Below are 17,715 nucleotides of genomic sequence, written 5' to 3' on the forward strand. Positions count from 1 at the left end.
GGGGGGGGGGGGGGGGGGGAAGGAAGGAAGAGAAAAAAACCAAAAAGCAGTATAGGAAAATGAGAAAAGAAAGGAGAAGAAGAAAATAAAAAATGGGGTAATAGTCAACAATAATACAAAGACTGAGTCATTTGCAGGTGAAAGACTACAAATTGGGCAAGCATTTGGACAGGCCCCATTAGGGAGGAACATAATACCAATGTGTAGCAGAACAGTGACAGCACATCAGAAACAAAGGCTATTCTATGTCCTCTATAAAGGCTGCAGATACAGTGAGGGCCAAATTACAGATCCCTTTGTGAAGCTGTGAGCTCTGCAGACTAGTCAGAGTAAGGAAAAACCATAGGGGCTGAGGGGTCCAATATGATAGATGACAAAAAGTACCAATAAGTTGCTAGGATATGTAGGATATGAGTCTTAATTAAAAAATTCCAAAGTAATAGTCCATGACATTTTAGCCTGTGCAGTGTCTCTAATGGTCTTTTTTTAATGATTACGAAAAATAGTAAGAGAACCAATACAGACCACAGAGACAGAGTCTAATCCAGGACAGCTCACACATCCTCAAACCAAATAAACAACAAGAACTTCAAGGCTGTAGACTGGAATATGTAAAGTCAAAATCTTCACATTAAACTCTGTAGACTGACTCGGGGATTGACAGTGGTGGGGAGTAATACATAAATGTATCTCCTAGAAGTAGGGCCTACTAGCTAGAATCCTCAAAGGCATATTGACATCCCAATATTGGAGGAAAGATCTGTGCAACCCAGTATAGCATGCCAAAATATTTCCCAACCACTGGGTAGAAGAAATCAACATCTGGGAAGGTATCCCTGGCACATCCATCCCAGGAACGGTTTCCCAAGCAGGAGAGAGACTTTTAAGATCTATACCTATAGGCCTCAGTAAGGAAGTGTTGGAGAGAGGTATATATATGTTGTCTTGATGGCTGCTTGAGCGGCATCCCGCTGGACCTTACCAAGGTATGCTACATAGAAGGCCTCCAGCCAAATAGGCATTAGGATGGTACACAAGACATGAAGGTAACCCGAACATAAATCCCTCCAAGTACTCTAGATGTTTCTGAATGCACTGGTTCTGACTCCCATAGGCCAGACTTTTAACCTCATGTCAGGCAGCATGGTGGCTCAGAGTTTAGCACTTTGGCCTTTGTAGTGCTAGGTCCCAGGTTTAAATCTTGGTCAGAACACTATCTGCATAGAGTTTGCAGCTGGGTTTCCTCTCTTATTTCAAAAACATGCAGTTTGGTTAATTTGCTTACCTTAGACTGTAATAAAGACATATGACTGAAGTAGGGACATTAGATTGTGAGCCCCGTAGAGGGACATCTAGTCACATGACTATGCAAAGCGCTGTGTAATATGTCAGCACTACATAAATAATTTGTAATAATATTAGTGTCTCTCATGTCCCCCTCGCTTCCAGGCATTGCACTAAGATTACTGCCATCAGAAGCACAGCTCTGGTGTCATATTGACACATTCAGTGTCTAACTTCTGGCCAGCTTCGGAACTGGTGCCAGCATTCCAAACGCTAACAGGTCTACGCCAACTGTCGCCCTTTTGAGGAGAAAACTCAATATTCAGGTGCCCAGAAGTGATATATGGCAGGGGTGATAGGGGCTCCTCACAAAAGATTGTTCATGCTGCCTTGTCCGGGCCATTCACCCCTTTTTATTTTGTTAATTGTTGAACTGAAGGAATGTCTAACTGTGCTTTAGAGCAAGTCAGGATTTTCTTTTTCCATAGAAGTTAAAATAAAAAGGTTTGTCATATTTATAGTTCCTGGTAATGCAAATTGGAATAGTAAAGGTACTCAGTGTAATATAGCTGCCTATGGAGAAGCTTTAGCATGAAAACTATAAATACTGTGATCTTTCCAAATATAAACGAACTTTCAGCCCAATAGCCTGAAGCTACTTACCCAAAATGCTGCGCCTGATTTGAAAAGTTGTTTACTGTTTTTTTATAGTGCAAAGCAAGTACATTACAGTCACAAAATGTGACTTCATAATTATAAATGGTGTGTAAGATAACGTAAAAAATTTTAGCTATGCTTACAGTGAAATCCTTTATAGCGAAGTTAATTTCTCAGGAGACCATTTAAAACCTGACTTCTTCATTGATCATGTAAAGGGAAGCTGGCTGTATAATGTATACATTTGTACTGGCATGTAATAGCCTTTCATTGCAACAAAGATGTTTTTTGTTCCTTAAAGTATTGATCCACTGAGAGAGTTTTTCTGCACGAACACAGAGCAAAACAAGAGAAGCATTTATGAGTGTTCCTGAAGGCTGTAACTGTGTAAAGTACAGTGGCTCAATAAATATAGCGGCTATATCATTCCTCTCTTCATGAAAGGAAATTGGTTTTAGCTTATACTGTAATTTGCTTAAAAATGCCAACTGTGAACTGCGCCAGCAAAAATTTAACCCATCTATCTAAAAGAGAAGCAGTACAGTAATAATGATATTTATTAGGGGGGAAAGTCACTTTCCAGAAACCTGTTGGGAGTTTGTAACTTTCTCTAACTCATTTAAAGGTATGTTTTTTCCCAAGTCTACTCTCTTGAATACTGATTTTCCCAGGTACCCTGAAGAATAAAAAGTTGCACTTTAAATGTCATGCTCATTACTACCAACTTCTCGCAATATATTTAAAAGACAGCCATTCATTTTGCAATTAGCAGGATTTGGGATTTAGAAGAAACTTTTAACTATCAATCAAATTATTGTGTCTGCAGTTTAGTCATTTTATTCGTGTTTTTTATGTTTAAAAATGTCCTCTATGTTTAGGAGGAATAATAAAGAATAAATTACAGTTCAAGACATGTATAGGACAAAAACATTTCACAGTGACATAAATGACAATAATCATTCTGTAACCTTTACAAGATGTCAGTTTACATATGTTCTTTAATATAGCTTGAAAAATTGTTCCTGTCTGTTTTTTTTGCCTTGTTTGCTTTTTTTCTCTCCACTCTCTCATATTGGCTTTGCCTGTTTGCATTTGCTTGACTAACAGAAATTCTGTGCAACTACTCCACATGGAACGATAATAATGCATGTTTCTAAAAACACTCACATGTAAGTCATATTTAAATTTGCAGTTTTATTATTTTTTAATAACCAAATAATGGAATCCTGGATAGCATAATTAATTCACTGGCTGGATTTCAAGGAATTGCCTTTTAAATGTTGATGCTTGATGCTGCAAAACATCAAATACATTAGTACATGGATAGTAACACATAAGCAGAACCAAATAATTATAAAAATAAAAAAACAAAATAAATGACCTATTTTACCGATAGATTTAAAAACAGCTTTTTCTGTTCCCCACAGTACTTCTTTTCAGCCACTAGACTTTTTTTTTTACCCTTTATCTTGTAGACCAGGCTTCATCATGAGTAATTAGTATACCAAATGGTACTAACACATCATGAAGGTAACACCAACCAATGCTGTAAGGACTGTCCCCTGCTGCTGCCTTCTTTCTTCTTACCTTCCTGCAAGGCAGCAAGAAATTTGAAGTGAGTTGAGTGGCATCAGGTTACCAGCAACATGCACATTGTAGGCTTTGTGGTTTCCTGGAGAACTTCAGCTATGTCTTTAAGAAAAACAAGAGCACTGGTAAATGAAGAGCTGTCCCCTTGTACTTGTATGCATCACAAAACTAAATCTAAAGTTTCTCCCAACTCTGACCATATGAAAAAAGTAATTTTGGGTAATTTTTTATATAATATTTGTTAAAATTTTTTATTATTATTTATCCTTTCACATCATAACCTTTATTTTTTTTAGTTCTGGGCATAGTTCCCCATGAAGAGTACATTAAAGCAACAACTGACACTTGGGATGACTACTGGCTTTCAGTCATGGCTGTCAGTGACAATGAGGGTCCCCCATGACCCATTAAGAGTGCCCTCTGATCAAGTGATCACAATGTAGGTTCTGACATGGTAATCATGCAGCCTGAAGGCTCCACTGACAAAAAATAAAAACATTCATCCTACAGATGAATACTGCCACTCTGAGCAACTGCAAAGTAAACTGTCAGATACAGTAGGACTAATAAATTAATTTAAAAAGAGAAACAATGTAAAAAGTTTTTTTGTAATAAAACTATGTACTAAGTAAAAAACTTACAAAGTCCTACAAAATGCATTAAAAGATTTAAAACCAGTTAACACCACAAAGTTTGACCTTAGCATCTAGCTATCAATGACCTTTGGCCCCAAAATGGTTAGAGAACACCTCAACTGTGTTTACTGTGCCCAAAAGAAATCCAAGAGGGAACTAGTCAATAGTTTTGCTTGTGGGCTACCTGCAGCTGGTCATGGCATGTTCTACGATGTGCAATGCATTTCTCCCTCCTTCTTTCTCTCGTTCTCTTTCAATTTGAGCACAATGCATTCTGGTTTTTTTTAGGGTGGGGGTGGTGTTTTTTTTATAGCCATTAACAGAGGGGGGATCTGCTAGGTTAGACCAGAAATAACTATCTTTGAAGCAACAGAATGGCCTATTGGAAGTGAAATTGGTTTACAAGACTTCATTTTATGGTCAACCATTGTCTTCCCATGAGTTGTTCACAAGTAGTTCAAACACTTTTCTCATGTCTTCTACTGGGGGCTGGTTTCTCTGGCTTCTCCATAAACTTCTTTAGAACTTTCATGGCCATTCTTGATAGATCATGTCTATAAAAAGGAATGCATCTTAACCTATACTTCTATTTGTAATTTTTCACCCCTTATTCCATTCTAAACAATATATATATATATATATATATATATATATATATATATATATATATATCTGGTCCACTTTAATATTACATGTATGTGTATTCCTAATCACATGCATTGGAAGTCCAGGCCAAATGGCAAAGAAAAGCTGCACCCAAGCGTCCATCCCACAATAGGTTAGTGCCTTAGTTGTAAGCATTAGGGTGACATTACCTGGCAGTAAATTTATGCTTTTATGTTGCATGCTATTGTTAGCAACACTGTTAGCAATATTGCTATTTTCATTGGCACTGGTATTTCTGATCATTTAGTGATGGCACGGGTCCTCTTTAAAAAGTTGAGTAGCAGACAGATTTAATACAAAGACAATTTTGTACACTTTGACATTTTGTATTCCTGAATTTGTGGTCTCTTTCTTATATACTTTGTCCTTTACATCTCTATGCTTCATCTTTGTTCTCTTTTGTTTTCTTGTCTCTGTCTCCTGTTCTTTGACTTTTTGTCTTCCTGTCTGACCTGTCTCCACTATATCTCTTGTGAGTGCCGTGCTGCAATATGGCCACTGCAGATAAAATACATTATCAGTTACCCAGAATAATTCTGTGCTATAAAATGACGTTTTTGTATTTCATATTTTTGACTGCAATGAAATATTCTTTGTATCTTTCTAGGTGGATCTCATTCGTCCTACAAAGGTCACAGGGATTATTACACAAGGAGCTAAAGACTTTGGACATGTTCAGTTTGTAGGTTCTTACAAGCTTGCCTTCAGTAATAATGGAGAACACTGGACCGTCTATCAAGATGAGAAACAAAGAAAAGACAAGGTAATGTAAGGATACAGATAGGATGATGATATGTTGGCTAATAAATTAAATTTGCATCTACGGTTTGTCAGACAGCACTGCAATAAATCTGTCAGTGACTAGAGTATTGTGTGAACTTAGCCAGAAAAGAACAGATGGCTTCTAAAAAATGTACCAAGATCTAATACGAAAAGGAAACATTCTACCACTGGGATATTATTTTTTTTATTAAGCATAGTCTTATTTTTGTAGGGACAGGCCATAGTACAGATTTACATTAATGTTACAACTTTTTAGAAGACCTCAGCACTAAACTTCGATGCACTAAAGCACAATACAGGGAAAGATATTGTAGTTACAAAACTATATAGGAAAGGAACATAGAAGGCCCACAGCAGTCTAGACAGCATGCGATAAGAGCATACACAAAGTTCTTTAAAAAGTCAAAAAGGACAAAGTAATCTTTTTAGTTGAAGATGACGGCTGGGGCTGCAGATACCATAAATGTTAGGAGTGACTGGCATGTTACAGATAAAAATGAATTCAATCAGCCAAGTGCTTCGAAATCAGTAAGGACTGGAAGCCCAGAGGAAACTGTATGGTGTTCTACAACTGTGTTACTTTTGTTTAAACGTGGGAACAAATTCACTGCAGGGGAGGAGTGGGTTAGATCAGTTTTAACAATCTTAACTTATAGGCTGTAGTATGATGTAAAAGGAAAATCAGATGTGGAAGGACAAATAGTGTGTCCAAGTAAAGATGGAGGGCAATGGGAAGAGTTTAACAAAGAAAAAAAAGTTACAGTTAGGAAAGCTTTTGTGCGATGGCTGTGACCCATGTAATTTTTTTTGCTATCCCATCTAAAAGTACTTTTGCATAGAGACAATTGTGAGATTTTAATGCTTCCTTGCTCATGTCACAGTTCTAGCAATCCCTAGATAGCAGATGTTAACATTCAGAATTAAATCAGATTTTTAGATAAAAACGGTTCCTACACATTGTACATAAATGCAATGAAATAACTCCTTTATCAATTGGCTAGATCTTCTTTTTTTGATTTGAATCAGTTAATAGAAAAAAAATATTTTCGACCTATGAGGAAAGGAAGGACGAGCGAAAGGAATAAATAATAAAATGATTTTTGCACAGCTGCCATTTAGGTAAGAGCATTCACAAGAGAAAGAGAACAACACATCAGCTTATAACATCTATGGGCAATATATATAATACAGTGAATGTCAATGTGGACTTCAAAGTCTATGGCTGTTCATGTTGGAAAAAATGGATGATACAAAAAAAAAGGTACAGCAATACACATGGAAGGTTTAAATACCAGCTCAGGTTAGAAGCAATATGCGAAACCTAAGGAAGCATAGAAAATGCAGAAAAAGTTCAACTTTCCAATTAAAATAAAATGTTCCTTAATCACGCATTAGTGGTTCTCATGTGATGTTTTAGCTGCAAACAAATTAGAACAAGATCTATATACATTATAGAGCTGGATTAGTTTAACTACAAATATAAATATTCCTAGGTAAACATCCCCTCCTTCTTGCTTGGTTGCAATACTAGGCATTAATCATAGTTATAGTTTTTTTATTAAATTATCTCTTTCAGTAAGCAATCTATGAATATTAACAAATGCTTGGGCTGGCAGTGAACATTTAGCAAGTTCTAAATTTTTAGTTAAAGTGTATCTAAAATCAAAAGGTTTTATTTGGTTTATTTGAAACCCATTGTTGGGTTTTCATCAACAAAATAAAAAGATATATGTAAATCAAACTGTTGACTATAAAACATTTTATAGTATGTATACCCGAAAACTTTCAATTTTTAAATTAGTAAATGTCAGGAAAACGTTAAAATCCATATCTGTAAGTAAGAAAAAAGCCACTGCAGTGAGGAAAATCCCTTTTCAAACAAGTATTCTTATTGGAACATTACCCTTCTATTTTTTGTTTTAGTGACAACTCAAAATTCTAGATTGTCATTCATTTTATGTCTCAATAACAGTGGTCACTAGGACGAACAAAGAGAAAGAATTTACAAACACAGAAAGCAAAAAAATATCTGACATGTTTTCTATCATTTCCCTCTACTGTCAAAAACACTTGTGTGCTGTGGTCCATTTAAGGATGATATTTAGCATATGTAAACCTAAACAATAAACTCCCTTTTTTGTATTTTGTTTCAATTTGTTTTAATAAATATAATTTCATTGAAATCGCAGTTATGAAAACATTTTGATATATTAGAAAGTATAATATGTGTAAAAATACTTTAATAACATTCCAGAAATTCAGAGCTGTCACGGAGCACATCAAAAGTGTGGGCCTGTTATCAACCCACAGCAGGACTTTGTAGTGTGCATTTTTTGCCGATCAGCAAGAACTTTGTGCGTGTATATGTGTGTGTGTGTATATATATATAATATATATATATTTATATATATTGTGGAAATAGGAATAGGGAATATTTGTTTTGCTGTAGAATGGCAGCTCTTTATTTCCAGGCCTGGAGTGGCTTAGAACAAATGGGTGGGCCAGACAGTCCTCCCCTTTTCCAGGCCCGAAAATGAGGATGACTGGTGCACCTGGCCATTGATAAAAGGGGATCTGCCTTTGAGTCAAGCGAAAAATGTAACCTGAGGCCAGGTGGAGAGGCTGTATGCAGTCTGTGTATTAGGAGAACCCAGTAGGTCTCCCAAAGTTGAGGTCTTTGGGACCCACTGTGTTTTGCTGTTATACTTTGAATGACTTTGATCCCCTGCGAGGTAAAAAAAAAAGCCTTAAAGTTTGCTCTTTTTTTTGTTGATGTAGTGGGAGAGCTTTCTAAAAATTGGAATTACCTCACTGCAGGAGGTGCATTTGATGCCAATATCCCACAAAATATGTATGATATACACTTTAAATAGATGTCAATTATAGTCAATTATAGAAATTATTAAACTGGAACTAAACTGAAAATGAAAAAAAAAATCGCCCTTAACTTTAATAACACAGATCCCTTGATCACGTTGGAAAAGTCCTTGATCAGGTCCCACGCCGTCCTGGAATTCTCATTTGTCCTGGTGTGGAGGAATCGACGGGCACTACCATCTTCTATCCTCCTTCAGGCTACATCACCTGATCTTGCACTTCACAAATGCGAGATTGGGTGTTGTAGCCTGCTGTAAAAGGGAAAAAAAGAGTGCCATTCTCACTGAATATGTGTGAGATCGGCAGCTTTTTCCTCTTAGTGCAGGAAAATGCCCCAATCTCTGGCATAGACAGAAGTAGCAGACAAGAGCCAAGAGCATGATGTAGGTATTACTGGAGGCTCTGCTCTCCCATTCAGTCTTACCGGCACAGAATAAGAGGGGCCTCACTCTTTTCGTTTTTTTAAAAAAAGGGTGTTGCAGTTAAAAAAGAAGAATATTTTTACTTTATATAAAAGGGTTGTCCACCCTTTTACGTAAAGTAAAATTTTTGGTTTAGGCCTGCCTTAAGACTTTAAATCTCTACTCTAAGACTATTTCAATATTGCAGCATAACCTCTGTAATATACGTTGTTTGTTTCTATTTCGTTGTAATTCCTCCCTGTCAGAGCAAAAACATCAGTTTAGTGTCAAGCTGAAAGACTCCAGTGTTAGTTTTGAGCCTCTGTTATTAAACATTGAGCTCAAGCTCCGGCAAAATATAGTACAGTTCTATAGCCTAACAATTCCTCTGGCAGGATGAGAATAAACATCAATCCCTAAATTATAAAGAGCAAACTCTGATATTTGCTTCCTTTTTAATAAGCCCATACTTTGCCTGTGCAGGGCCAAGTAACCAACCACACACATAAACTTGTGATCATGTGAATATTTATTGTACATATGAGCCCTCTTTGTGAATATAAGTAACTGGATCAAAACAAATACCTTAAATTGTAATTATACCTTAAAAATGTTGCATGATAATACATAATTGTCACATAGATGGATTATTGCCATGTAGTTGTGTGTGTTTAGTCACCATATGGTCTTCAAGAATAGAATTAGAGATCCTATGAGAAATATTAACTTCCCATCAGTATGTTTTAAGCCAGCTGCTGCCTAACTTATGATTGTCTTGAAGATATGGTTCAGTAAGCAAATGTTTTCTACTGGGTATTGTATCATTTTACTGTTAGGCCTAAACTGTTGGTTTACACAACTGTGGATTTACTTACTGCCTGTTCTTCTGTTTTGTACAATATATAATTAAGATAAATCTGATGGCTTTAAAGGTTATGGACCGTAGAGATTTGTATGACCTGTTTAATTATAATTGTTGGATTAAATTTTATTAAACAGACCAGGTAAAACGTATTGGTGTAGACAAGGTCATTTAAAGTTGCAGCTTAATTCAACGCTCACTGGAGGTTCTCTAAAAGTAATACGCTACATTTGTGATGCCAAAACAGATTATTGTGCATCACTGATCCCATGGGTTGGTAGCAAAAAATTTCAGCTTCTTTAATCTTTGAATCCATGCATATACTCACTTAGGCTGCGTACACAAATCAAATTATTGTCACCCAAGACAAGCAGTCTTGCTTATCTCTGACGTGTATAGCTGTTCCCAAATGTAGTTCACCAATCCTCATTGATGGGAGGCAACAGCCACTCGTTCATCCTTCCCCCTCCTATCTCTATAGAAGAGAATGTATCTGTGTGTGCAGATCTCCTTCATTAATCTGTCACTGGAAACAATATATTACAAGATATTTTTCAGTTACATAGCCTTACTTGTACTTACTTTTCATTGAACTACCAGAAAAAATTAATAATTAATAAAATTAATAAAACCCCCAGAAACATTGATGTCCTAAAGGGCTTTCATATCCAGTTCCTTTAAACCTATTATCTGAGTTCTATCTGAATCCCTGCAATGGAGACACTTGACCTGATATTTGAAAGCTCTTCAAGACTGTAGAAGATAGACTATCATGGGAGAACCTGATCCAGGAAATCTGGAATGGATCTGGTGCAGGATTGAAAACATTTGCCAACTAACAGCAATTTTGTTTTTTATAAAATCCATTCCAGGTCTGCTGGATAACCCAGTTTCTCCTGTGATAGCCTATTTTCTGCAGTCTTGGAAAGCTTTAATAAATCAGGTCCTAAAGCGTACCTAAACTCGTAAATTTCACTTTACATAAAAGGGTAGACAAGCCTTTTATGTAAGGTAAAACTTCTGTTGTTTGTTTGTTTGTTTGTTTAATTCTGCAGAGGTGATCGAGAATTAATGGGAGCGCAAAGCCTCCCAAGATGCCTACGTCAGACATCCCGGAAGGCTCTTGGGTGCTCCTTCTGCACATACCCAAGCATCTCGGGCATGTTTAGAAGGAGTCTTTTTGTGAGAAAAATTTGCCGATCTCACGCATGTGCAAAGATGGTGGCGCCCGGAGCGCTGGCCCGGGGACAGCGTGGGACCTGATGCAAGACACCCCTGGATGGATCGGACTGCCCTGTGGGATTGAAGGTAAGTGTATTTTTTATTTTTTTACCACTTTTCAGTTTAGTTCCCCTTTAATCATTGTTTACTCTATCCAAAATGAAAATTAAAGGTTTTTGTTAAAGCTGGGTTTTGTTTTCAGTTTTACACAAATGCATCCAGTCTTTGTTTTTAGTTATATAATAGATAAGAATGCAATTTCATCATGTTTTAGAGCAGGCACCCTAAACATTACACATCAAGGATTATGGCTTTCCTGAGACCTTCTTCCCCTCCTTTCCATTCCTACTTTCTAAAACACATACAATAAACACATAAAATGAGAGCAGTATTTAAAGTGACCCTGTTGCTTCAACATAATAAAGTGTTTCTGGAAAAGAAGAAGGAAGGTTGTGGTTTTGGGTTAGGATGATGGCTAAGCTTCTAAGTGAAGGTTAGGGTTTATATTGAGGTATAAAGTTTGTTGCGAATGTTAGTGGAAATTGTGCTAAAGCTTCCAAGCTTCCTTAGTTTTAGAAGCCATTGACTTTTCAGCTAGGCAATGCTACATTGTGATGCAGTCATTAAAACATAATAACAATAACATTTGGATAAAACACAAAGGACCTTGTATGCTGTATAAATGTTTTCATGCATTAATGCAGGAATCACACATTTTTTTCACATCAGATTTATTTGCATAACGTGTGCATCCTTGGTGAAAATTGTATAAAAACATTACTAAATATTATAATATATTAATACTTATTTTAAACTGCCTGATGTCATGTGGCACTATTTAATACATTTTTTTTTTTATTTGAAGGTATTTCAGGGAAATTTTGACAACGATACACATAGAAAGAATGTGATTGATCCACCAATCTATGCAAGATTTATAAGGATCCTTCCTTGGTCATGGTACGGCCGAATTACATTAAGAGCTGAGCTATTAGGGTGCACTGAAGAGGACTGAAAAAATCCATCAAACAACCACTCAAAAGAAATCATCATTTGAAAATTTAAAAACAAAACAAAAAACTGAAAAACCTGAATGAGAAAATGAATGGATTTTCATTGAATAAGTGCTCACCTTTTGGTAGGCTGGTAACTGTTTTTTGCGAGGTAGTCTGTGCCTGCCGTTAATGAACCCACCAGATTATGTCCTTCAAATATTGTTGTCCCTTTGTAATAAAATGTTTTAATTTTCTTCTAAGTTGTTCACACTGGTTGAAATACGTTGAGGAAGAAAGGCAGCATCATTTTTACTTTTTTTTTTTTTTTGTTCTTTTGTTTTTAAGCCAGGAAAACGCAATCATACCAATTCTTTTCAGAGCCCAAAAAAAAAGAATCACCAACTGAAAACCTACTTTCCTATCTATATTACATGTTTAGTTGTTAGAAGTGATGCTGCAGCTTAGCAATAAGATTTCTCTGGGATGACTGCATTATCCTAATTGTTTCCCTCGTGCCTATCAAAATATTAATATTTACATCTCAGATCTTAGAAATCCATTTGACTTACACCTATGAAATTGCAAACTTTAAATGTTTCTTTCCTCTTAATTTCATTCCTATTGTGCATGTTCTTGAGGCATGTTATTACTTGTGTTAGAGACATTTCCTTCCTTAGTGACCTGAATACTAAATAGGAGCAAACTACGAAAGTAGGCTTTCTTTTCTGCATGTCATAAAACAGCAATACATCAATATCTCATTCCTGTTTAGTTTATTACATAGAATGCAATGACGCCCAATATTATTATACTAGCAAATCTCTTCTGCGTTTGCCCCAGGCATTATAGTTCCTATTTTTTTCCTTTAGAACAGTCCGAAAAAATGTACTTAGTCTGCAGAATTGCATATTCATGTATCGTTTTCCAATTTAGTTTAGAATCTTTTTGGCAAGAACAATAATAACATATGGAGAGGGATGAGAATAATGATAGGTTTCTGTGCATACCTTTTGTGTGTCATTATATGTCACATCTAGTATTCAGTTTTTTGGAGATTTTTTTTTTTTTTTTTATACAAAAGTTGAAAATCAGATTTATTGTATGGAAATTGTGCAATTTAATGTGGACCTAACATATGTATTGGTGTAGGTGATAATGCTGGTTTTTGAAAACACCTGTTGATAAAGACTGTGATAATGTGGTAATACCTACTCAACGTGTTCTTCATTAAATTGGTTGTATACAGTCCCATTTTATGTATGTTAAATCATAATGAGATAGAAGGATGGGTCTAGTGGTCAAATAGGAGAGGAAAGGGTGCATGGGCCCTGGAAATACACACATGTGCAAGACATTCCCTTGCAATATTATGATTGTGTGTAGTTGTGGAAAACTGGTAAGGTCCTGTGTAACATAACCTTTTTTTTTCTTTTTTAATTTTTAATTGTGCTGCATAAAAAAATGCCACTAGATGTCAATGTCCTGTCTGTCTGTATAATGTCCTTCAAAAGATAATTATTGTATATGATGTTGTATTCAACCTTGGTGAACAATAATAAAGAGAAAGTCAAACATAATGACCTATAGCAAAAATAAAAACAAAAATATTATAATAAATCATTTCTATGAACATGGCCCACACTTTGCACTTTATGCTATAGTATTCACATACACTACATTTAATGTTGAATGTTGCTTTTCACGACTAACTGCACTTTCCTTTCATTTTGTTTGTATGAAATCCCCTGGTTTTTTTTTTCCTATTTATTATATTTTCTTCTTTTTTATTTGCATTTTCTGGTTCTTAAAAATAACACCACATGGCAGTTTGCAGGGAAGGCAGTAGGTGAAGGACTGGTGATCATTATTACCCGTGGACTCCTGGCAGCCTATCTTTCCCCATTACTTACTTACTAAACTTTGTTCTGTACTGTGTCCCTGTATGGTGGTGTATGGCTGTATGGGGCCATCTTGATGGATGCAGAACTTTAATTCTTCATTTTAGAGGATCTTGAGAGAGAACAATGAGCAACTCAATAGTAACATTACCAAATGTAACTTTCTGAGACTAACAGTTCTAGAGAGCAGTGCCATAGATCTGGCTGTACATATATAACTATGAGGCTACAGGAGTGTCTAGGAACCCTCAAATAACAAGACATGTGCTGCTATTTTTCAGGAGGAATTCCAGACAAAAGGTAGATGCTTTGATGTAAAGATTTGTCACAAATAACATTTTTAGATCTTCCCTATAATGAAGAATCTACTTTAAGTCCACTTTAATGTGCAACTGTTTCCCTTAAATGAAGTTGGCAGCCTAAATATCAATGTCTATGTACGAATGCAGACAGAAAGTTTCCATCTATGTTAATTACATGTGGTGTAATTATTAAATACATGTTCATGCTATCACAAACAGAGTTTTCTATGTAAACTAAGTAAATAAGGTTAGATTATCGTTCACATTTGTAAAGTATGTTTAGGTATTTTTTAATACAAAAAAAACTTAAAAACAAAGCATAGATTTCCTTTAGTAACATTATGGGAGCTATATATCAATATCGGGACATAATATGGTAAAATAAAGACCAGATTACCTATAAACTCAATAATTTTATGCATACTACTTTGCGTGTTTATTTTACTTTTATGACCCCCCAATATATTTTATCCACTTACCCAAAGGGCTTGTCACAAAAACTGGTTTTAGTTTTATGTTGACTTTCTCTTTTGATATAAATATTTAAGCTTTGAAGACTAAAAGGTACTGTACAATATACAAAAATATATGATGAGGGTTAGGGATCTCACTTGTTAGCCATTCAACAAATATCGAATACGGTAACCTTTGCAACTTTTAAAGCTATATAATATTGATATGTTTTGTAAATATTTAAATCATTTAGGTTGATGTAAAATGAGTATGACATTGTCTAGTCTTCAAACCTAAAATAAACTTTTGAAAAACGAGGTTATTTTATAAGTTTTCTGTGTATTTTATTGTATTATTGTATTTCTTTGTATATTTAAGTGCAGAGCTGCCTACAAAATCTTTCTTTTCTTTAGGTTTCACAAAAGAAAAAAAAAAACACGAACATGTATTTTTAAAAATTTCTTAGCTTTGGAGCTGTGAGCTAAAGGTCCGGCTCCATCCATAAATTATTTCCTTGTATTCCAAAGCTAGGACCTGTCAATAGACCTGATTTTTATTCTGTGTCCTCTTGGGTCGAATAGCCTCTTAGGAAACCTGCAGCTGAACAGCTTTGTGGCCCAGAGCATCTGGCCATATATTCCACTTGAAATAATTCAAATATTAATTCACTAGGTAGTAAAAGTTGTTAAAAAAATATTTAAAGTCACTATCACACCATCATTTCAAATCACCATTATTGTATTCTGATAATGATGATTAATATTCATAACATTATTATATTCAGTATATTTTTTCCATGCCTTAGTTCATATTTTTGCTTCATTTCAGCAGGTTCAGACAAACCATCTAAGATTGAATTCATAAGGAATGGCTAGTAGGCATTACTGCTACCACTTAACCCCCCCTATTTCTAGCAACAAGTTCTTACCCATGCCTAGTGAGAGTGCACTAGGGGTAGTTAGGCACTTGATACTCCCCATTAATTCAGCCTTAAATCCCTGGATTGTTTTTACAATGGACAACTTTTACACTTTACTTTTTTACTCCTTTACTTGACTTTTACTTTAATGGCCTATTTATGTAGTGTCATCCTTAATAGGCTTGAGATTTATCTCAGATATTTATTTTTTTAGTAGAACATTCTTTATTATTACCTACCTGTCAGGTAGAACTACAAGTGTGTGCCAAAGCCCTACAGTAATTATGTACAAGGATAACTTTAAGTAACTGTTTCTCTACTCTACTCTACTCTACAATTTAGCATCAGCATGGTGCCATGAGGACTATAACAAAGCTACTCATCAAGGACTTCACATGTGTCTCAGCACAAAGTGACTGCTACATACTAAGGACCTAAAGAAGAGATAGTCTACTTCAGTGTTTTTCAACCATTTTTGAGCCACGGCACATTTTTTACATTAAAAAAATCCTGTGGCACACCACAAATCAAAAGTGTTACAAAATTACACTCCCACTGACATGGAAGAGTATTACATTACTCTGCCAGTCACTACAGCACAGGCACTCGACAATGGTAATTGGATAATTTCCCACGGTACACCTGAAGATCTCTAACGGCACACTAGTGTGCCACGGAACAGTGGTTAAAAATCACTGGTCTACTTGATGTTCTACAACACTAAAGTGCAAAAGTATTTGCAAATACTTTTGGTCAAAGCAATATTTCAAAAATGAATGCAATATGTTATGTGTAGTCTACACCAACAAAATAAACAATTAGGATGAGCAAAACTATAAATTGGCAATGTAAGACAAAATATACTACTTACTGAAGATGAAAACTAAGTCTGCTGCAAAATTATTCTTGTTCTTCTTAGTGGTGTTAAATGAACTATTTTGTGTTTGGTATTTTTATATGTGCATTTCTCATTTTGTGCATGGGTTGTGTACATTTCCTGTGTAGCTGTTTCCAGAGGTTGCACTAAGTCGTCATCCTTCAAGTCTCAAGTCACCAAAAATTCTTCCAAGTCAAGTCACTTAATTTATCAAGTTGTTTGCAAGTCGTACTTGGTCTGGTATAATGCCTTCCTTCCCTGCATTCCTTGCATTCTAAGTCCACTAAGTTCGGCTTTCTCCGCTGGCAGCTGATGGGGAGGAAGTCAGTAAGGCTTCTGTAACACTACCTTCCTCCCCATCCACCCCCTTCAGTTGTATAAGGAGAAAGCCATGGACTTTGAATGCAAGGAAAGTGGGTGGAAGGCGGTGTTACAAATGATTCACTGCAAGTCGAGTTGCAAGTCACTGGACAAAACCCCCAAGTCAATTTGCAAGTTGTTTATTAGGTGACTTAAGTCAGACTCAAGTCTTGAGTCTTGACTTAAGTTCCAAGGTCTGGCTGTTTCTTTAACTTTTCATCAGCTATTTCTGCTGTAGGATATTTTTTGGTTCCTAAACTGCTAGTTTTACATAAAACGCCAAGCCTCCCACTTTTTATACCTTTGTGAACAGTTCTGATGGAGTTTTTGTAATGTGCATTATTTTTTAGAAGAGTGGGGAAAGGGTAAGAACATTGTTAGGTTTTTATAGTTGTCTGTGTTTCCACTTTTCCTAATGACTATTGTCCTCATGACGAAAAGTGGCTTACAGTTGTCAGTGAAACACTTGAGAGGAAATATGTCCTGTGCCCTGGACAGAAACTGAAGGGAAATCTACCCAACATTTTCCTATTTATATTGTTAATTATACAGGTAAATGGGTATAGCGCTATTTGATCATGTGAGAGGTAAGATGTGCCTCCAGTTTAGTAGCACAGAATAGTGGTTATTCCTAAGTCTTTTTATTATTATTAAACAGGATTTATATATCGCCAACATATTACGCAGCGCTGCACATTAAATAGAGATTGCAAATGACAGACTAATACAGAGAGTGATATAGGAGGAGAGGGCCCTGCCCCAAAGAGCTTACAATCTAGTAGGTGGGGGAATTTCACACACAATAGGATGGGAGATATGTAGTGGTGGGAAGTAGTGAGGGTTTAGCAGACAGAAGAAGCCGGGTAGGCAAGTTTGAAAAAATGGGTTTTGAGTGCTCTTTTAAATGAGCAGAAAGTAGTAGCAAGGGATTTGAA

General features: G+C 35.9%; 1 protein-coding gene across 1 annotated transcript in view; it reads left to right on the top strand.

Annotated features, from left to right (window-relative positions):
* Positions 1–14,941, top strand: part of EDIL3 (EGF like repeats and discoidin domains 3) — a gene marked incomplete in the record, with an annotated part of 336,704 nt that extends 321,763 nt beyond the window's left edge. Inside the window, 2 exon segments of the mRNA XM_072416185.1 lie at positions 5,440–5,595; positions 11,842–14,941. Coding sequence (XP_072272286.1) covers positions 5,440–5,595; positions 11,842–11,991 — 306 coding nt within the window.
* Between the last annotated feature and the right edge of the window lie 2,774 nt (positions 14,942–17,715).

The sequence above is a fragment of the Pyxicephalus adspersus genome, chromosome 6, assembly GCF_032062135.1.
Source record: "Pyxicephalus adspersus chromosome 6, UCB_Pads_2.0, whole genome shotgun sequence".
Taxonomy (NCBI): domain Eukaryota; kingdom Metazoa; phylum Chordata; class Amphibia; order Anura; family Pyxicephalidae; genus Pyxicephalus; species Pyxicephalus adspersus.